This window comes from Phaethon aethereus (genome assembly GCF_964289735.1).
Source record: "Phaethon aethereus genome assembly, chromosome: 18".
NCBI classification, from domain to species: domain Eukaryota; kingdom Metazoa; phylum Chordata; class Aves; order Phaethontiformes; family Phaethontidae; genus Phaethon; species Phaethon aethereus.
The window spans coordinates 10,215,144-10,237,936 of NC_138594.1; the positions used below are offsets into that span (position 1 = coordinate 10,215,144).

Here is a 22,793-nt window from a genome sequence, read left to right on the forward strand (position 1 = left end):
TTGCAAAAGGAAACAGGAGGAAAACACTCCTCTTTAACAATGTATTGGCAATATGAACAAGCACCTATCTAGCTGTTTTGCAGGGAGGGAGTACAGAATGGCACAATAGTCATAGCAGCTAATGACTAAGAAGTAAGCTGGTTAACTAGCAATAGTATTTGTTCTGCTTAATCCAGTCTGTTGGAAATCCACCAACAACAAAAGACTGATGGTTTGGCTGGTTGCCAACAATGGTCTCCAGAGCCATGTAAAGGAAAAGAGGAGGAGGATACATGGCAGGTGGAGAACAAAGGTAGATCAACTTTTGCTATTGATAACAAAAAATAGGAAGGAAGGAGATTTCCCCTTTCCCCCTTTCCCCATAAAAGAATTCAGCATGACATACAAAGCTCAGCAAAACCACACCAGTCTTTCCCACGGCAGGACAAAGGCTCTGCTCTTAGCCACAGAGAGGGAAGGAGAGTGAGTGTGGGCCAACATCCTTCAGAGTGAACCAATATGGTTTAGTTCAGAACCAGGTTAGTTTCAGAGTGAGGTGGAAAGGCCAGCTTTTAGGATGAACTAGGTCAGGAGTAAGGTTTAACGGTGCCAAAACCCGAGGCTGTTGCGAGATGTCACTCCCAAGTAAAGGATGTTCCATAAGATCTCACAGGCCGATTAGACTGTCATATTCTTGATAAGCCCTCAACATTGCCCTGGAGAGGAAAATCTAGCTGGCATTGACCAAAATCCAAGAAGTAAATGCAGCTGCAGGAATTTAAGCCAAAATGTTATGAAACTTGGGGAGAAAAGCATTTCAAATGCAAAAGAATCTTCCATTGTTAAACTGGAATTCAGATTGACTTAAAGACTATAAACTTAAATGTACCTGTGCTGGTAATACAGCTGCATATCTTCCTAGCAGTCATCTTACTGTAATCTCTCAAGATACATTTTTCTTAAATACATTAAGATCAAAGTTATTCTAATATACATCATATAAAGACCACTATTCAGTCGCTATTATATTTGTGGGAAAAGTAGGATTGACTCAAAAATGCAACACACCTCCTGAGGCAGACAGAATAGTCATTATCATCTGACACAATGCCCTTTGAAACCTATGGGAATCCTTACATTTAATCTACTGCCCAACGAATTGGACCCTTAAACATTAAATCCCTGTTTCTGCTGCCTGGGTCCCCTGCTACTTGCTCACATATGACATTTCCCAAAAACCATCAGCTCTGTCACTTGAACAAAGCTTTGCCTAAAATCAGAGGCAAAGCCTATTTTCCTAACTAAGGGCAAAATGCTGAATAAGATTTTCAAATTTTTCCCTCTTCAAATACAATGTTTTCAGCCAGTCCCTTAGGACGGGAAAGGAAACTAGGAGTTCACACCACATTTCAGCTGTTTTCATTTGCTCTCCAGCTGACTGGCATGACAGTAAAGAGCCATGCCAATCTTTAGGACTGACATCTTTCTTCCTCACAGAGCACATGCTGATTCCAGCTAATGTTCTGGGGCCCCTAAACTTTGTCTCCCCGCCCAGTTCTTGATGGGAGTCTCACTTTCACCAGAAAAGATGAAGTCTCTACATCTGTTGCCTTCAAGTTCTATCTCACTGATTTACTGATAAAACATTTATCTTAACCCAACATTCTGGGGTCATAAAATCTTGTCCCTGATAATGAAGGCTCCATATAATTTCTTGTGCAAATTCACCGATTTTAAAAAGAGTTAATTGCTCTATAGGTGTACCTACAAATGTTTGGGATTTTCTAAATTTTATTTTAAAATTTACAAAAAATCAGAAATCTATTTCCATCTATGCTGAAGTCAACACCAGCTTTCCAGTAACTAAATCAAGAACAGAAAAGCAGCTCTGATTTCTAATCCCCCAATCCTTGATGCACATAAGTGTTTTTGGTTCCTTGCAACTGTGAACTATTTTGCTTAATTATCACTTCTTGTTTCAGTATACACATAGATAATAGAACTATAACAAACGTAGCTGTTTTCACAAGTCTAGACAAAACCCTGGGGAACCAGGAATAAACTGAGTTTGTTCTACATATATTTTCAGGGTGTATTGTCTTTTCTTGAATGTGAGACATTTGCATCCTTTGTCTTTATTTTTAAAGTGTCTCTTTATACCTCTCTGGAGAAGAATAAAAAATTAATTTTATCCCTGGATTGAATACTTACAAAGAACATTAAAGAAATGAACGAGGGTTTTTTTTTGTTTTCCCCAGAAGTCTAGAAGTTCTACAATGTACAGAAACTCTAGAATGCCGAAAGTTTGTGCTTCTCGGAATAAATTGCATTTCACAATGGCACCATCTACTGGGAGATAACCACTACAGCGAAGCACACTGGTTCTCTCACTTCTCTCTTTCGCAGTTAAACCTATGATTACTGATATCCAACACCTCCTCCAAATGGCGGTTTAAATTAGATCTCGAAAAATAACTGAAGGAACCAGAGAGCTGATAATAAGAGAATATCACTGAGGCAGTCACACTGAAATTTTTCTTTTGAATACAAGAGGAGCTAATTATTACTAATTGGCTTTACACTTCCTTACCAATATGGTGTCACGTTGAAAAGAACACTAGGAATCTGAAGTCTTTACTTGTATTTAATGTAGCACACACTTCCATGTACCCTAAAAATTCATTCAGACAAAAGGAGAGAAATTCTTTCTTTCAGAGGTGTGAAATCTATTTGTTGATTTACATTATGACCATGGTCTGTGATACCACCTCTCAAACTTCGGCTGTTCCAGTAGTGTGCATACATGATTAATTCTACACCTTGAGGACATTTTTAACTGCTGTCTTCTACTGGGTTCGCAAGTTCTTCAGTTGAGAAACAGACACCACAGACTGTGTCACTATCATACAGTGTGCTTATCTGGCAACATACCAGAATTTGCACTTGTTTTGCTAAACATCCAGCATTTCTCAATTCAGCAGGAAAACAGCCTTGGAGCTCAGCCATAATATTCATCACAGAGTATGGACAGTGCCAGAGAAAAGGTCAGAACCTTCTGCCTGGAGAGGGAATTAATTCTGGAAATATTTTTCCTTCTCTGTACATTCCCACTGTGTTCATATTGCTTGATGATTCTCCCAGCATTATGCCACATCAGTTTCATAGTCTTCAATTCAGTTGGTAGTCACTCAACAAGCTGATCCAAGTTGACAGAAAATCTTTCAGCAGACTTTACACAAACCAAGAGGAATAATTTATTGGCTTCCTGGTCTGCAGCACGTGTCCACACAGCCACTGCTGCCACTGATAATTTCTAGTTAGGATGCATGAAGGGGCAGATACTCTTCAGACTACAGGAACATAAGTTTGGAAAGGGCTAAAAACCAGACATAGTCCTGACAGGTGTATTTAATTTTTTTAACACTTTTTAAATTCAATATGTTAAGTATTCAAAGTAAATAAATTTAAAAAAAGGTTAATATTTGTCAGACGTTAGGAAGAAGAAAAAGTTAAAATTGCTTCTATGACTTTGTAAAGAAGGCTAATTAAGAGTGTACTCTGTATTTTTCAACCTGTAGATCCTCATAGCAATTCCTGAACACATTTGTCTGGAACACTTTTCAGACAGTGATGTCAGAATTTATCCCAAAAGAAGTGCACTAGTAACCTCAGTCTTTGGTGTCTCATCAAATTTTTTTCTGCCTTTTTCCTTTTATGTGGGGGAGGGTGAGGGAGAAGTACTGTTTTAAAATATTTAATCTTTGAGGGACTTGGCAACTGCTTGGTTCATCAAATTGGGTACCCAAAAGTTCCTTTCACCTGCTTACATGTTCCTCACAATTTGCAGTTCATTGGAAACCATTCACTACATTGAAATTCCCATTCAGAACCCAAGGATCACTGCAAGAAATTTAAAGATATCTTACACATGCATATAAAAAAGATCCTTTCCTCTTCTACTCTTACTCGTCCTCTATAAAAAGGATCTTCTCACAGTCAAATACCAAGCAGTTAAAATAAACAGCAGGCTTGCCACCACAGCCATTTTGAGTAGGAGTGTAAAAATACAGTATTCTGTGATGTTCTAGCTATATCAGTAAAACCTTTTTGCAGACAAAACAGATACAGTGTGAAGCCTTCACAGGCTTCCTACAGAATGCTATCTCACACTATTTTCATTCTCAAGTCAAAGAATTGACCTTGTGAATGAAAGCTCAGTTTTTATTATCTTCCACTTGCTTGCCTGAGGCAGAATATTGTCAGAGCACCAAGTGATGCACATCTCCCTTTCATACTTTGTAACTTGTTTTGGCTGGATGGCTTCTGTTCACTACTTTTTGTTAAATGTATTCAGTTCTTTCTACATATAGAACCACATTCATTCCAGGCAGGAAAGTTGTAAATCTCATAAAAAGGGAACTCCAACCTCACACAATATCTTACTGATGCTATAAAACTCTATGTATACATGCTGAACTGATCAACATATTAGTCTAAAGTCAACAGCCAACTCTGCCAGAAAAACAATCAACATAGAAGTAAACTTTTTTTACTACTATCCAGGACATTCTTCAAGAAATTAATGAGCTAGTTAGTATTCCCAGTTAAAGTCAGTATTCAAAACCTCACAGAAAGGTAACACCAAGGGCTAATTTTGCCTTTTTTTCCCGTTTCACATTGACAATATGGCCAACTGGATGCCATATGGGCAATATGGATGCTGTTCTCCTTACTGAAGGGCAAAATTAGACAGTAACATTTTGTCTCAGAGTAATACTACAGGATTTAATGAAGCTCATTCTCTTAAATTTGGGACACTTCCAGCATGTGTGGAAAAAATACTGCATTAAAGCCTTTTACAAAGCTGCCATAAAGATGCCATCCACCTTCAGATCTGTTGAATACTCATCACAATTATATTAATATAAAACAGCAGAAACTAAAAGTGTTATTCCAAGCGTAGTGCTTGAGAATAATAATGCATTATTGGCACCCACAACTCCCATAAGTACACACAGTCCGCTGGACTATGCTTCAACAAATTCTAGTATATCCAGCCCTTCCTTGCCCTGTAGGACTGAGTAGTCAAGTAAATTTTTCTGGAAGCTTTTTTTTATAACAACGTAACTTAATCATTTACATTATGAACTTCATCTGAAGTCTCATTTTCTAACCAGTACATGTTATCACTCCCCTAGTGGTAATCTAGCAATTGCAGTCTGGCTTTTATACAAACTTCATCAGTAAGCCTCAGCTACCAAATCCTATTGTAATGGTTCAAAAATCTTTTGACATAGGAAGTGTCTTTATTAATGGTCTGCAAAGCAATTATAAAAGTTGAAAAGTAAACAGATATCTGAGCAGATGAAACAGCTAGGCACACGTATTGGACAGTTAAGTGAAACACAGTTCTTCCCCATAATCCTACATGTATAGTTAAGATGAATAGGACATGTCAAAGAAAACATTCCCTCCTATCTCAGCCCCTAAACTCAGATTTTAAGGAAAAAACAAACAAACAAAAAACAAAACAAACTGAACGTTGAGGACATCGATACACTGAACTACAGATTCTTCACCCAAGGGAAAAAGAGATAGCAGGGAAAAGAGAGAGCAGGGTTGCTTGGCAGCGTCCCAACCAGCCAAGAAAGGCACAAACAGTTCTGCAAAAGGTCTCATCACTTCCCAAATAGAAACCAGTGCTTTGAACCCACACTCATCTTCCCTAGATACCTAGGCCGCACATCCTGAGGGAAGCAACCCGCTCTCTGTGCTCATGCCATGTAACACACACACACAAAGAAAATTAATAAGCTTCTTAGAAGAAATAAAGCATTCGGTTCTGGGTGAGAATCGCCAGACAACCCCTCAGCGGCTTTACAGAGCAGGAGGAGTAAGAGGCGGCCGGCGGCTTAACGGCTCCGTATGCTGCCCGCAGACAGCCCTCAGCTGTGCGTGAGGCAGCCTGCAGCCCCCAGCCCCTCCCTCCATCACATACCGGGCCCGGCCGCCCCGCCCGCGCCTCGGAGAAGGGGTGGCGATGCAGGCCTCCTCACCGCCCGCGGGCACGAGCGGAGGGCCGCGAAGGCACCGAAACCGCCGGCGGGACGCACGGAGGCGGCGGGCGGCTGCGCGCGTGCTTCCCGCCACAGCCCTTAGGGGACTCCGGCGGCTGCCGCGGGCCGGCCGCCCTCTCCTCCTGACAGGAGGCGAGAGACCGGGCTCCTTCGCAGCTTTCGGGACACTTCTGCTCCCCCGTCACCTGGCCGACAGCGTCTTAAGGACTTCTTTGTGTGCTTTTCTGACAAAGAACAGGTTCCCACAACAGGAAAATGCGCAAGCACTCCCAGTTCTTCTCGTGACAGCTGCATTTTTATACATGCTTCCTGCCAGCTGCAAAGAAATGTTCCAGTCTTGTAGTTAGTTGTCAGCATTTCCACATAAGAAACATGTGCGAGGGCAGGGTGGGGGTCATCTTAAAAGAAATTAAAAAAAAAAACCAAAACACAAAACAAAAAAAAACCGCAAAGAGGAAGGAGGTGGGACACGAAATGCTGTGAGGAAATTTTGCAATGCTGCAACAGACAGGCTTTGGGAGGGGTTTTCTACTACAGGAGGAGGCTTTGTAAGGCCTTGTCTTGTTACCTTCAGAAACTGGAGACAAAGAAGTAAGAAATAAGGCAAAGATCACCACACTTCTAAGGCATTCTCTGTATCAGTAGTTACTTCTTTACCTACAACAGGGCCTAGGGTTCTTCAGAAGGCATTGCCCATGGATAGCTAAAGGTTACATTTACTTTGCCCAGAGGATGACAAGTAAAGAACATCTACTTGCTGTACTTATGTAGCTTAGTATTACAGATTAGAGGATCAAATTAGTCATCAAATTTGTTTCTGCAGTGGTGTTAAACTCAAATTCATGATGGATTTATATCTTCTAGTACAAAATCTCACTTCCTCACAGCTTAATAATTGAAGTTTGACCAAAATATCTAACAAGCTGACAAGCTATAAATATTCATTATCATCTTAAAACTTCTATAGATTTGATACTCTCTTTTTTTGCCTTTTTTTTTTAATTTTTAAAAGTATGTGGTACTGGGGTTTTTTTAATTACATTGCTGCTAAAAATACCCAATATCATGTACTCCCTTAGTCTCAGACATACAATCACTTATATTATCTCTAGCAAACGTGACTGTTTGATATGAACCAGTGATCTCTTTCCCATATAAGAACAGCACTAGAAAAATTATATACAGTCTTGGATACTGCATGGCAGCACCGTTCTACCACACATATCTCACATGGAAAACTGCTGGTTATGTCAGCTACATCTTAGAACAACTCTATGTAACATTTAGTTGTATCCCAAAATGCTGTTCCTCACTCTACAGCTTTTTCTTCTGCCCACTACTCTGTCTGCCACAGGCTAAATGTAAGTGGAATATTACAAAAGTCTTTACAAGAACATCAGTAAAGATCAGCACTGTTTCCATATTTAGGACTTCCTCAACCCCTACAGCCGTTGCTCAAAGATCTCATCAGTGTAACTCCACCAGCTGTCCTGCTCAGTATCAAGAAAATGTTTTTTCTCACAATTTTGCTGTTTTCCTACTGTAAGCCAAGGACATACTTCTTACATATTACAAATCTTTCTAAACAAGAACCATTGTTTCTTGTCTGAAAGCTTCCTTTTCTTCTCTTAGTTCAAATAGCTCTGCAGATTCAGAAAACTACTGCCAATGGCAAAGGTAGGTTCTCTTGGGTTTGGGAAATCGACTGTTAACAAAAAATGGGGGAGGGATTTAAAAATGTTCAAAACCTTCATGTGAAATTAAATCTTTTGCCCTTGTCTGTGCAGTGAGGCAGTTTACAAGTTTCTATACAAAGTTAACTGTGTCTTCGCTGATTTATGTGTACAGTCAAAATTGCTTTAAGTTGTTAAAACATATTGTCCTGGTTTTGGCTGGGATGGAGTTATTTTTTCTTCTTAAACCACAACACATATTTTTTTCCCCTCTAGAAGTGTCATAATTTATTTGTCATGACTAGTTTATTGCCATTTTCTGTAAAAAGGCATTACAAGTTTTTATTACAAATTTATTTGTATAATCTTATAAAAGCAAACTGATTTGATTGATAGACTGTCAAGGCTGCTGCTGCTGCTATTCAAAAGTTCAATCTACGTACACAAGCTTAATTCTGCCTGTTCACATACAGCCAGAAATAAAATGCTGTTTTTACTTTCAGGTTCACATGCTTCTCAACTAGCATATAAGGTTACTTTCTCCTACAATTAACATCCCTTTATATTTATATTATTTATATTTATATTTATATTTATATTTATATTTTATACTTCTATTATCTTCATTGCTGCTGTAGTTCAAAAGTGTTTTTGTTGGTTCATCTGGATACATGTTTTGGTTTTGTGTGTATATGCTCTCTTTTTTATGAAGACATGCATTTTTCATCGTGTTTGAAGCTGCATACTGATTTCTGCATACAGATTTGGAAAAAAAAAAGTTGTATTGGCCACTACCAGAAGTGGAAAAAAAAAGATAACCCCCTATTTCAATAGAAATAAGTATAGCTTGGTTCTCCACAGTTTTTGGGAAAAATCTGAGAGTTCCTTGGATGATAGGTGCAGTGAACTCACTCAGAAGTTTCTTCTTTCCAGAGATGCTGTCCAATCCCAGGCTCATACCTGTTCAGGGGACTTTGAATGTGGTGATGAACCAGAACGTGACCCTCTCCTGCCACTCAGAATCTGGATCTCCACCTGTCAGATACACATTGTTTAAACACAGTCAGAAGGTATCCACTTTAAACAGGCCAGACTTGGCCCCTGGTTTATTTAACTTGACTATCAACTCTGCCAGTGACGTGGCTGAATACAAATGCAAAGCTGAGGATAACATCTCCAGTGGCGGAAAATACAGCAATAGTCTCAACTTCACCCTTATAGGTATGTCTTGCTGTGTACCTTCTCAGCACATTTTATTTTAGGAGCACATAGCCATGTCTGATGCAATATATCTGCAGCGGCAGGAGTCAGGGCTTTGCAGCAGGTGCTGTTCTAGACTGCTCTGTGTCCCTGCCTTGATTGCGGAGCTGAACTTCACTGCAGATGGCTCTTATTTCCTTAGGAGTTGGCAGTGCTATTCTGATCCGGCTCACTGAGCCCTCCATCCTTGATGCCCATCCCCTTTGTCAATGTTGCCGCTTAGCTCCAAGTTGTGCTTTGGAGCTTGTCCTGTAGTCAGTGATGCAGTCTTTTCAGTTTTCTGTTTACAGAGCCAATTTCCAAACCAGTGCTGAGCTCACCCACTTCTCAAGCAAAGAAAGGCCAGAATTTGACCCTGTATTGTCTCTCAGAGAACGGCTCTCTTCCTATCACGTACATATTCTTCAAAGGAAGACAAAACATCTCTCCCCCAGTGAAGATGGAGACGAGGGAAGCAGCTGTGGTTTTTCTATTTATCAATTCCTCTAGTGACTTTGGAACCTATAAATGCAGAGCTGAAAATAGCTTTCACAATACTACAAAATACAGCAACAGTTTCAACTTTACATTAGCAGGTATGCATGCATGAAGCAGTTTACCACTGTCGATAAACAGGGACCACACAAAATTCAGAATGTTGTAATAGTGCAAGGTTTTTAGCCAGAAATGTTGTTCCTGCCATGTAATGTTCAAAATACAATTTTTTACAATAAAAAAATAATTTGAGTTTTTAAAATTAACGCAAAAAGATTGAATTCCATGCAGTCTAGATAGTAGTAGAGGTTGAAATGGCCATGAAGGAGGACTGTAAAAGATTCACTTTTACAAGACACCCTTGGTCCACCTTGGGGAGAATCCAGTTTCATTTTTCTCTCTGGTCCTGTGAAAGAGAAAGTCTACTGGCACCAGCAAGCTCCCTTCCTTCCTGCAGTCAGGACTCTCCTGAGTAGTTACATTAGCCACAATTAATCCAAAAGCTGAAAGAAGTGCAAAGTGTTGATTTTACAGAAAATACTTAAAATATGAAACAACATTTCATTGCATAAACACCTTTTTTTTTTTTTCCTTTTTGGCAGAAGAGAGAAGCCATTCTCAACCCCTGATAATTTCTCTTGGACTGATCTTTCTACTAGCCATAATAGGATTTGGTCTGGCAATTCCATTTTTCATAATTCCTTCATATAAAGCAAGTGAGTTATTTGAATGTTTGTTTCATTTTCCAGAAGTGCTCATTTATGCTGTCAATACATGTTAGTGTGTAAACATCATGTTACAAGTGGACTTATACTCTTAGTATTTTAGCAAGTTGTCAAGTCTCCTCTTAACCAGCATCGGCAACTTAACAAGACATTGGCAACACAAAACCTCTGAACTATGTTTTGTATGGTAGGTGTGGGATGGGGGAAGCAAAGCAACATCTAATTTAATACCCTGAAATGTTGGAAAGAATTGGACACCATTGTTTTTAGTAAAGAAAGGAAATTCTATTAAAAATGCCTTGGTTAAGGAGCAATTTTTATAATGAAAATAACATTATCTGAGATCTCCAAGTATCCAAAAACTGTCATGGAGCTGTTTATTTCACTCTAAGAAAAACTGATATATGAATATAGTCATGTATTTGTTTTTCTTCTACAATTTGCAGAAAAAATTAAGTCTACTAGGTCCTCAACTGGCTTTACTTCAACAGTGAATGCGGAAGACTCTAAAAACTATGTCATATATGCAGAGATTGGTAAGTTCATGTTACTCCCCATGCAGTCATGAAACTTACTTCTGGGAGTCTGGTTGAAGAATGCTATTACATTATTTGTAGCTAGCATGGGCAAATTTCTTCAGGTACTGCAAAAGCAGTGGAATGAGACACCTAGTACCACTACTGACCATGCCTGGCAGAGGCATTATTTTGAAGTCCCTCAGGATCCACATTTGGCACTTACCTGTCAGCTATGCAGCCAAAACTGCAGCTGGTTGAATGAAGTTCTATAAAAAAATCTACCGTAAACAGAAGTAAAATGAAGAATTGCATTTGGCAACTCATGGTGAGGATTGAGATAACCATTACAGAGGAAAAGAAAATTAAAAGACATTAAGTAGATTAGAGGTGCAATACTAAGAGACAAAAGTGGGCATATGCAGGTTGTAGCATAAAACTTACATAGCTCCTGCATTCTGTTCAAAATTGTTCAGTACACAGTAGTTCTTTATTCCATGTTTCTTAACTTTAACAAGGCTCAGTCACTTCAAATTTATGAAGTTATGAAGTAAGGCTAGACAACAAAGCAACTTTACGTTAAGACATTGTGCTACTTCAGTTGCAGAAAACACACAATAACGAAGACATTACATGAAAGCCATGATGCTGTTATCTTGTCATTTTCTACATTTGCCTTATATGTGAATGTCAGGATTTTCAAAGGAAAAAGAAAGCCCCAAAACAAACCAACAGAAAGGGTATTATGTTTCCCGTTTCTGAATATCAAAAAGGGAATCATTCTCTCCGAACAAATCTGCCTTCCTGTTCATGTAGTGGACAGGTGGAATTCTATCTGCTCTGCTGTTAGCTCAGTGCTCTGTGCAGCTGCTCATGCCAGGTATCAATCAGCATCCTACCCACATAGCCTGCAAGGACAGTGACAATCACAGAATCACTAAGGTTGGAAAGGACCTTCAAGATCATCAAGTCCAACCATTAATCCAGCACCACCGTGTCCCCTAAACCATGTCCTGAAGCGCCACATCCACACGTTTTTTCAACACTTCCAGAGATGATGACTCCACCACCTCCCTGGGCAGCCTGTTCCAATGCTTGACCACCCTTTCGGTGAAGAAATTTTTCCTAATATCCAATCTAAACCTCCCCTGGTGCAACTTGAGGCCATTTCGTCTCATCCTATCACTAGTTAGTTGGGAGAAGAGGCCAAGACCCACGTTGCTACAACCCCCTTTCAGGTAGTTGTAGAGAGTGATAAGGTCTCCCCTCAGCCTCCTCTTCTCCAGACTAAACAACCCCAGTTCCCTCAGCCGCTCCTCAGAAGACTTGTGCTCCAGACCCCTCACCAGCTTTGTTGCCCTTCTTTGGACATGTTCAAGCACCTCAGCATCCTTCTTGTAGTGAGGGGCCCAACACTGAACACAGTATTCAAGATGCGGCCTCACCAGTGCCGAGTACAGGGGCATGATCACATCCCTACTCCTGCTGGCCACACTATTTCTGATTCAGGCCAGGACGCTGTTAGCCTTCTTGGCCACCTGGGCGCACTGCCGGCTCATATTCAGCCGGCTGTCAACCAGCACCCCTAGGTCCCTTTCTGCTGGGCAGCTCTCCAGCTACTCCTCCCCAAGCCTGTAGCGTTGCATAGGGTTGTTGTGACCGAGATGCAGGACCTGGCACTTGGCCTTATTAAAACTCATACAGTTGACTTCTGCCCATCGATCCAGCCTGTCCAGATCCCTCTGCAGAGCCCTCCTACCCTCCAGCAGATCAACACTCCCACCCAACTTGGTGTCATCTGCAAACTTACTGAGGGAGCACTCGATCCCCTCATCCAGATCATCAATAAAGACATTGAACAAGACCAGCCCCAGAACTGAGCCCTGGGGAACACCGCTTGTGACCGGCCACCAGCCGGATTTAACGCCGTTCACCACAACTCTCTGGGCTCGGCCATCCAGCCAGTTCTTTACCCAGTGAAGAGTAAACCTGTCTAAGCCACGAGCCGCCAGTTTCTCCAGGAGAATGCTGTGGGAGACGCTGTCAAAGGCTTTACTAAAGTCCAGGTAGACAACGTCCGCAGTCTTTCCCTCATCCACTAGGCGGGTCACCTGGTCATAGAAGGAAATCAGGTTGGTCAAGCAGGACCTGCCTTTCACGAACCCATGCTGGCTGGGCCTGATCCCTTGGTTGTCCTGCACATGCCCTGTGAGCACTCTCAAGACCAACCGTTCCATGATCTTCCCCGGTACAGAGGTCAGGCTGACAGGCCTGTAGTTCCCAGGATCCTCCTTCCGGCCTTTTTTGTAGATGGGTGTCACATTGGCAAGCCTCCGGTCTTCTGGGACCTCCCCTGTTAACCAGGACTGCTGATAAACGATGGAGAGTGGCTTGGCAAGCTCCTCCGCCAGCTCTCTCAGTACTCTCGGGTGGATCCCATCAGGCCCCGTAGACTTGTGGGTGTCCAGGTGGCTTAACAGGTCCTTAACTGCTTCCTCCTGGATTATGGGCGGGTTATTGTGCTCTCCATCCCCATCTTCCAGCTCAGGGGGCTGAATACCCTGCGGATACCTGGACTGGCTATTGAAGACTGAGGCAAAGAAGGCATTAAGTATCTCAGCCTTGTCCTCGGAGACAATGTTCCCTGCCATAACAATAGCTGAGATAAGGCCCAGGAACGCTACAGAAAGCATGGTAGATTTATATGCAATACAGAATCTCGCTGCTTTGCTTCAAGATTATTAAAAAAAAAAAAAAATCTGGTCAGTCTCTTGTAATTGAGTTAACTGTTCTTCATCATCTTTAATCCAGAGCCTGTTAAACCAGAAGAGGAATACATCAACATTTCTGTTATTAGAAGAGAAGATGAAAAAGGTGAAAACCTCAATCTATAATATTGGAACATCTGATGCGCACAAGTATGTTTTTAGGGGATTTTGCTGGGGGGAGGCAGGATTTAGATAGTAGCAGTTCCATACTGAAATGGCTTACTTTGTAGAAATTAAAATAACTTTAAGACATTGGGGGGAGGAGGGAGCAAACAAAAAACCTCAAATAAAAAGCCTATCACCATCCTATGACCCAAAAATTCAACCGCCTCATTATGAAACCATGCAGGAGTTGTTATTAGTGACCAAGTTGCTGACGGACTATCAATTCTTCTGCTGTGTATCCGTACCAAAAAAAGCAATTATGAATTACGTTCTTCTGGCTTTTAGCAGAGAAGAGGACATGTGCTACAGCTTATTCAAAGGTCCTCATCAGAGATTGAGTACAAGGTAAGATCTCTTTTGTGATTCACTTAATCATGTATTTTTAAAGAATCTCCCAGTCTTCAGATGTGGTAAGTACCACCAAGTCTGCACAGAAAGAGATGATGCTTAGATACTAGTTTCCTGGCCTGATTATTTTGTAGACAGACGATATAGCTCATTCTCTACTAGCAAGCAAAATCCCAAAGTCATAATCTCTAGGGACTCCAATTTAAAAGAAAAAGCAGAGTGGAAAAAAATTGGAATTAGCCAAGACCCAAATAGCAGTCCCATTAGACAAACAGTTTATTGCCCAAATACCACCATAAAAAACAAAATTAAACAATGCAATCACTGTCGGGTAAGATCCTGCTAGACACAATATATAGCTTGGCATTATATGCATCTGATGAATAAACAGAAAGGAATAGATGATGTAAAGTTTTCACCCAAGTTCTGGTACATTTAACAATTCTCCTGAAGTAGAAACTGGATTGTAAGCAAACATAAGATAATCAAAAGGCTTTAGGCAAGTAATAATAATAATAATAATAAAAAAAAATCCCAACTGTGTTACCCTCTTAGGCACACGCTAGCAGATCCATATTTGGCCTCTGTACCTGCTGTTACCTGGCAGCAAGGATGGCAATTTCTCAGTTCAACATTACTTCAGCTGTCAGAGTAGGGATAGGATGCTAAAATTAACTTTTGGGACAGTTAACTCCAAAACAAATTCTGCATCCTGCTATAGGCTGTTTCTTAGATGTTTCCGGGTTGTTTTAACGTCATTCCATAGCCAGCTTATGTAGAATTCCATGAGTTCAGTAAATCACACTGCCACACTATTCTAACCTTGCATTGTATCTAGCATAATTACACAATGCAGCAATTAATATTATTTAGTGTTTATCAGTTACAAATAACCTGTTTATAGTTAAATAAGCACCACATTAATAGAAGAGATTTTTAGGGCAAGTTCTTTTGTTTCATGACATTGCTGTGTATCAGTGGCCCCATGCCTTGTTGCATACACCTTAAAGCACTTTAATACAGCGGCTTCACAAGCTGTACACATGTAGTAAATCTACAGAACATCAGAATAGCTCAATTTCGTATCTCTGCAAACTCTTGCATCTGATTTTGACTACAGCACTTAAGTATAGGATAACTATGATCACACATTAGTCTTTTTCCACCATTTTCTATGTAAAAACATTTTTTGTCCACAAAAAAGCTTGTCAAAACCTGTTTACAATTTATTTCTTCTGTTTCCTCTGTTACTCTTGATAATGTATTTCTGATTTTTATGTTTATCAAGTGCAAGATGTAGTAGCTTAAATGTTGAAGAACTGAGGCCATGTGATTAAAATACATTTCCTACAAACAGACAGTAGAAAGATACTTGCTGATGTTATTAAAACATTTAAGATTTGAAAGTCTTTAATATAAAATACCATTTTCCAGCAGAGACTATAATTATGTCAGCAATACACAGATGAAAGATGAATTTTTAGGTTAGGATGGAGTATTTTCAATAAGATAATAAAACTGAAGACATGAAACAGAATATGGTTAGCCCTGCTAATGAGGGACAAGTTTGTCTCTTCCCTCTTTTCAAGGTAACCTGGAAGGTCTAGATTTGACAGAAAACAGATGTCCCACCAAGTTTTAGCAGAACTATTTGCAGAGAAACCACTGTGCCCATGACATCATACAAGCCAGTTCAGTCACAAATGTTTAAGAAATTCCTTTTATTGAACAAATGTAAGTCTACACATTTTTGGCTGATGTTACATACTTAGTTAAAAAGTCCTTCAGCCTAGAGATGTGCATCATTTCCTTCATGGTGGTGTCTCTGCTTCTCAGCTGGACCACTCCATTCTCTAGAGTGGCATCAGTTATCAAGACCGTGAAGAGAACACTCATCTCATCGTACCTGCAAAGAAAAGAGCACACCTCTTACTGCTTTTGGTGTACAAAAAATTCAGATAAGTTATGTACAAATGGCCATAAGCTGTAAATATTTATCTTTGCTATACTGTACTAAGTCCAGTGTGAAGACACTAGAATGTTGCCATTCCTTGCTTTCCTGATTACATTTCTTTAAATTGTTCAGTTACTTTAGTACACAAGAAGATTGTTACTTAGTGACCTATTATAAGAGTATTTTTGTAGAATATTTTTTTGTAGAAGCAAAATATATCTTTCTTCTGTAATTTAATAGCTAGACTTACCTGCACATAAACAGTCATATTTATGTTCTCCTGGGCAAAAATACTCATCAACATGCTCAAGATCCATTGACACGAGCAGCAATAGGCTCAAAATTCACTCCTGATCAACAAATCATATATGAAGCCCTCAACTGGAAAAGTAATTTTTACCTGCATAAATAATGCCATCACATACACTAACGGTAATGGTTCCAGACTTGGAAGAACTTTTGAGTTCAACACTAGACACAGCGTGCTATTTCAAATAGTACTGAATGAAACACAGAACCAGCCCAAAAATGGAGGTGAGGGTGGGAAACAGTTCTGCGAGTTTATGACTCATCTTAAGAAATTTATTTTCAATAGTACAGTCTCTAAAAGGTATTTCACAGTTCCAGAGAAACAAAAATAACATGTGAAAGGCTTAAACTTCACTTAATTTTAAAAATGAACTATCTAACATTGCTCCTCTTAATAAAATTAATTGAATCCAAGTTTATAGTTCAGGATACATGCCTTCAGTCATGTGGTTACTGCACTCGATGACTTCTTACTGAAAACAGGCATATTTTCGCTAGTCCACAGAAAGTCATCTTTCACCTTCACAGTTTAATTTACAAAAGACTGTTTCTCCTTACTTTGTATAAAGCTGTTCCAGAGATACCTGCATGGTTTCAAGATAACCCGGCCATACAGAAATTCTATTTTCTGACAGTTCATTGAACAATCCTTGACAAACCTGTGTTTATTTAAAAACAAAAGTTAAAAGACAGACTTTGAGGGTTTGAAATCTTATGCAAAGAAACCATTAAAACTCTAGTATGTGTGGTATTACCATTCCTAGCTGGTGTTAATTCTCTGGCTGAAATAATCTCAACAAAGTAGGAAGCAGTCTGGCAATTAAATCTCCGTTTCTATTTAAAAACATGCCAGTGTAAGTCTTCTCCCTTATGTGGGGACTGGCTTAATGACTGACTTAAGAAAAAACCCTTCTAAAGATGTTACCCATGCGTTAAGAAAATTCTGAGAGATTAAGAAGCTGAGAGGGATTTTGTTATTTGTTTTCCTTAATTTTGCATGGAACAAATATAAACTCTATTAGTAGTACTAAAAGCAGTGTGTTAAAACAAGGAAGGCATCTACTACCCACTGTCTGCAGTGCACTCCTTTGGCTATGACTCACAAGCTGCATAGCAGAAACACTCTGAAATCTGTACAACCATGAATCTCCTAGAATCAAAGCAGCAGCATGATTTTCCCCGACGTAAACAGTGTCTGAATTGTAACAGAATGGAAAGTCAATGCTCAAAATTAAAATACTTTCTTGCAACATACCTGTCTCAGCTCTGTTGTTGGACCTTTTCCTACATCCAAGGCCACTTTAAGAGGTGCTAAACAAGGATGAAGCTTAAGTACCTACGAATTTTACAAAAAGCGTCGTAATTACTAAATGTATTCAGTGTGAAATTCTAAACAGAACTAGGAAATATTAAAAAGCCATTTGAAATTTTTTTCAGTGAAATTAAGGTTCTAAACATGCAAAATGTTCTTATAGCACGAAATCCTGCATTAGAAGTAAGCTGCATTTCACATAACTAGCACACATGCCAGCTAGGTTAGCATGGCAGAAATTCCCTTTTGGCCGAGCCCCAGAAAAGAGACGGTTTTGTTCGCAGAACTCCATCATCTTTAATGGAGCCAGAGCGATCAGAGACAGCCCAGCAGTTACCATCTAGTCTGCCTGTTCTTAAAGACCAAATGGATGTTTGATTAACAAGTGCTGTCTGAAAGTTAGCACTCTAACTCCAGAAAACCAGGGTAAAAGTGGGAATAATGACAGTCCTTGGGGAAATGTCCCATTACCACCTGCAACCCACTTGTTCTATGCTTCTCAGCAACCTTCGAATGCTGCTGGAAGAGACAAACTCCTCTTTCCCATGCACAGCAGCTACATTCCAATTCCTCTTAACTCCTTCATCACTTGGCAAGTGCCTACCTACTCATCAGAGAGAAAGAAGGCAAAAGAGGAAGGGTGACCTCAGAATGAGAGAAAAATTGCTTATGTGGGTAAAAAGGACTTCAGAGGCAGTCCCATGGGGCCAGCCTATTATTACCAGTGAAAAGCATTCTGCCTGCACCTGTTGGGGAAGGGAACAGAGGATGGAGATGTGGAAAAGGGAGATATTTCCATGCTTGAATTTACCAGTGTCTGTGCGTTTTGTACTTAGACCTGCCGCAGCCTTCCATCATCCATTCTTCCTTGGACTTTCTACAAAAACTTACCTTTCTCTGTGAATTTTTCTTTTTTGTTAGTGGATTGTCAGCTAGCTGTAGAGAATCAAAGAGGTATGCTAATGCTCCTCGGTCCAGATTTCCACTCACAGACAGAACATGAGGAATAACATTCTTCCTTCCATCTCGTCCCTGAAGAGAGGGGGAAAAAAAACCCCACAAAGGAATACCTCAAAGGGCCTTTTGTTTACTTTAAATATATAACAAGGCATTGAGCTCAAGCACCCTTATTACATTTAAAATAGAATCACACATCTATTTTAAAAAGTTAACAGCAATCTTAAAAGTGTAACAGTAACTAGATAAGAGTGTAAAACTGGGGAAGGCAGATCAGAGCAGGATGGGATTATTTTCTCATCCTGCCTCTCTGATCATAAATTTAAATCTATGGCAAATACACTTAAAACTCTGCATTTTCTTTTGGAGGTTACTTCCAAGTGACCACAAGGATGTATCTCCACATTCTGAGAAATCACTATGTAATCCAGTTTTGTAGGTCACATTGCAGTCTTCTGCCTTCTGTATAGAAATAACCTGCAAAACCAGGGAAGGCAGACAGGACTGTCACGAGAAAAAGGGTGCAATTTACTGGTAAAATACCAAGTTACTCTTGTTTTATCTTTTCAAACATTGCCATTCACTAGAAGTTCGTCCCTCTCCAATACAGTCAGTGGGAAGGTTTCTCTCTGGTGCATTCCCCCTTCTGAGTGTGGTAACTTCTACAAAGCCATTTGCAGTGTTTATAATCCACTAATCCACATATACTTCTACATATATGGAACTGGACAAGCTACAAAAAGAAAAAAACATTTACAGGTTCTTTCTGATGCAAACTTAACACTGCAAAACACAGACCGAGTTTGTCTTGACATCTACTCACAGATATGGGTAAAGGCAATACAAATGACAACAGCTGTCTTGTCAATATAGCTAATTTCTAATTTCAAAGAATTAACTCCTTGCAAAAAACCCCAAAAATGCTGTTTTATCTGCTTTTGAAAATGAAGGTCTGACTGCAGAGTATCAATTGTACTGCTTTTACAACAAAATAAAAAGGCAGTCACATGCTAAGCAACTGGACCAGCAAAGAAACCATTTCTCTCACACGTTATCATCTTTATCAAAAAAGATTTTTAATACAGTAAAGCTTACAAGTAATTTTGAACTATCCCCTGGATACATCTGTAACAGGTCAGTATCACCAAGGTTCTTCAGTGTTTCTATTGTTTCTGTTCCCCAAGGAAAGCTGTAATGTAAATTAAATCCTCTTCTTCCTTCTTCATCCTGAAAATCACTGCTACTGAAGTTAGATGGGCCTACTGCGAACTGAAAATAAAAGACGTAAGAGGTGATCACTGCTGTGCACGCTGTATTAACCACAAAAAACAAACCTAATGCAAGCTGGTGTCTTTGATTTTCCGCAAAAGATTTTTATAAATTACAGCCCAAACCTCTTTGTTGGTCTACAGCATTTTCATCTCAAATCACTTACAAACACAAACCATTTGCGTTTCCACAAGTCATGCTGTAAACTACTTAACTACTTGTCATAAGCTTAAATAGCTTTTTTGGTTTATCACAAGACATAAATGTATTTCAGTAACAGGAATAGCCATATGACGCCATAAAACTGATCAGGGTGTCTATTCCCCCTTCTCTTTGAGATATAAAGAAGCAGACCAAGATTTCCCACCGGTATGCTGCTGTTACCTTTCTCCACCATTGGAGTCTCTGGCGTAACCAGTAATCAAGCCACTGTCCTGCAGTTCTGGGGGAACTAAACCATGCAAGCAAAGACGTGGTCCTTTCGCCTATTCTTTAAACAATAGCAAGGTCAGCAAGTTAACTCCTTCAAAAATAACAGGAAAAAAGCAAAAGAAAGCATTCAAAAACAATCCAAAAGTGAAACAAGTGTAAACAGTTGGTTTACATATGGAAAGGGATTAATGACCCTATTACTCTACCTTCTAAGGTTTTTGTCGTGTTGTTCACTTTCTGAAATAGAGTGAAAGCATACTCCAATTTGAGCGAGGCCACAAGGCAGTCTTTTGTTCACCAATTCTAAGCAGTTAACATACTGCGCCAAAGCACCTGTCAAAAGACAAATCGCTAATTTTAGTAGCCGCGGGAAAAATTTTCATTTTCTACTGTTTGTACGTGCAGTCCAACTAGCGCAAACGCTTTGCAGAGATTAGCTCAGCAGTCTGTAGCCTGATTCCTCCGGGTAGTTCAGCAGCTATGATCTTAATGTGCCTTTCCCCTGATTACAAAGGAAAGCATGTGATGAGCACTTCGGCTTTCACGCTGCTCAGATCCTTGAAAGAGACACCAACTCACAGCATGCAGCTGAAACTTTCCCAGCGCTCAAACACAAATGGAAAATTCCCTTAAACGCAGCTGCTTCACTCCCAGCAGGAAAAACGCGAGCAGACGTCCAGGGTGGCCAGAGCTCTGCAAAGACCCGCCCCGCCCCTGCGGTGACGGACGAGGGACCTACCGGGAAGCAAGCTTTCACGAAGCATCCCCGCGCTCGCTAGCACGTCTTCCACAGATGGACCGCCCGACTCGCGACTACAGCCCCTGCCCTGGAGGGCTTCTCGCAGCGTCTCCGAGTGCAGCAGCCGGAGACCCTGCCCGGCCCGCGCAACATCGGGCAGGCTGTGGAGCGGGGCATCCACTGCGAACACCTGCTCCCGGAAAGCCAGGGCCGCGTCCCACCACTGGGCCGCCAGGTTGCCCCGCAGCGCCACGCCCAGCGGCCCGAAGCCCGGGTGGCAGCCGCTGAGGTAGGCGCGCCAGGGCAGCGCCGGCCGCGGCTCCGCGCCGCCCAGCAGGAAGTGCCGCCGCCAGCACACCTCGAGCAGCTCCTCCCCGCCCCCTGCCTCATCGCCACCGGCCACTGCCGCGTAGGGCCGTGCCAGGGACCCGGCTTCCACCCCCCCCGCGACCCGCGCGGCAGACGGCCGCCGCCTCAGCATGGGCCGCCCCAGAGGAACGCGACCGCACCACCGGCCCCCTTGGCTGCAGCCCAGCGCCATCTTCCTCTCCTCCCTCCTCCCTCATGGCGGGGGGAAGGTGTGAGTACTGCGCATGCGCCACGTCCCGCGCGCGCAGGAAGGTGAGCCCGCGGCGACACGGCAGCCACGCATGCGCGCTGGCACATCGCGGGCGGCCCGGCCCTCCAGAGCGCTTCCCCGACACCCCTCCCGTTTCCTCCTCGGCGGCCGCTCGCCTGCGGATGAGCGCCGGCGTTTCTGCTGTCGCCATTTTGTGCCCTTCGGCGCCCCGCAGCCCGGCTGCGTGTGTCAGGAGGGAGCGCTCGGCCTTCCCCTCAGACACGGTAGTCGAGGCCCCTGGCACGAGGGTGAGTCTGTGAGCTACAAGGAGCAGCGGAGACAGCCAACCCTTCCCTGTCATGGGAACACATTACAGCTGCACAGGAGATTTCTGGGGAAAAAGTCCATGCTTCAGGTCTCACCGAAGCAACCTAAAGGCTTTCCAAACAGAAAGCAGAGTTCAGATCAACGTGTTGCTGCGGTACCTTGCACAGGAAGAGGCAGAACTCTTACCTCAGCTCGCTAACACTGCTCAAGTTCACAGCTGGCCCAGGAGCCGAGCAGTGGAAATTTCCATACATGCTTAATCACGAGTTTGTACCAGTGCCAGAAGGTGGAGCTTAAGAGAGGAGGAACCATGCTGTGAGCTGGCTGTCACAAAAAAAAAAATCACATCTCAAGTCCCAGCAAGTTGAAATCATCTCGGCATTGTCTCTTTACCACACAGCCCCATGCCCCAGGCCAGAGGAGGGACAGACCAAGAATGGAAAAAGACAAAAGCAGTAGTAGGCCACTGGGTCAGCTGAAGGAGTTGCTACTCCTAGGTGCTGAAGTACTGCTAGTAACAGTTTTACTTCTAAAGCAGGTTTGCCATGAGCTCAATTCTATTAGAACATCTCCGATATTGATGATGGGGTGCACCTACCTTCCACTGAGCAAAACCCTTCCCCCTCAGGGAGCACTTGCCCTAGCTGCTGGTCATTTGGAAACAGCCCAAGGCAAAAAAAATTCAAGGCATGGTCCTGTTTTTCAGGATGCCTTACCGGTTAAATAAAAATAAAATAATTTCAGAAATAACACTCCAGTCACATCATATCTCTAGAAGCAGGACAGAGCTTTTGCATCGAAGTTTAAAATCACTTCAGCTTCTAAATGTAGCTGATTCAGCCACATAATTACATTGAAGTAACCAAGAAGCTACAACCTTGAAAAAAATCTGTACTCAAGGGTCATCTCTTCCCATGATTTCCTGGTGAAGTTTCCAAAGTGCAGTTTCAA

General features: G+C 41.5%; 2 protein-coding genes across 2 annotated transcripts; one reads left to right on the forward strand and one right to left on the reverse strand.

The window, feature by feature from the left end:
• Positions 1 to 7,564: 7,564 nt before the first annotated feature.
• MILR1 (mast cell immunoglobulin like receptor 1) lies at positions 7,565 to 14,735 on the forward strand (the record flags this gene model as incomplete). Its single annotated transcript, XM_082008018.1, has 8 exons — positions 7,565 to 7,598; positions 7,689 to 7,733; positions 8,663 to 8,950; positions 9,280 to 9,564; positions 10,066 to 10,179; positions 10,635 to 10,724; positions 13,515 to 13,577; positions 13,922 to 14,735. The coding sequence occupies 8 exons, from the start codon at positions 7,565 to 7,567 to the stop codon at positions 13,972 to 13,974; spliced, it is 972 nt and encodes a 323-aa protein (XP_081864144.1). The 3' UTR covers positions 13,975 to 14,735.
• Positions 14,736 to 15,724: 989 nt separating this feature from the next.
• Positions 15,725 to 21,497, reverse strand: POLG2 (DNA polymerase gamma 2, accessory subunit; the record flags this gene model as incomplete). Its single annotated transcript, XM_082008037.1, has 8 exons — positions 15,725 to 15,890; positions 16,806 to 16,906; positions 17,503 to 17,583; positions 18,451 to 18,591; positions 19,612 to 19,785; positions 20,170 to 20,275; positions 20,424 to 20,550; positions 20,957 to 21,497. 8 exons carry the CDS (start codon positions 21,495 to 21,497, stop codon positions 15,725 to 15,727), a joined length of 1,437 nt encoding a protein of 478 aa, XP_081864163.1.
• Positions 21,498 to 22,793: the final 1,296 nt, after the last annotated feature.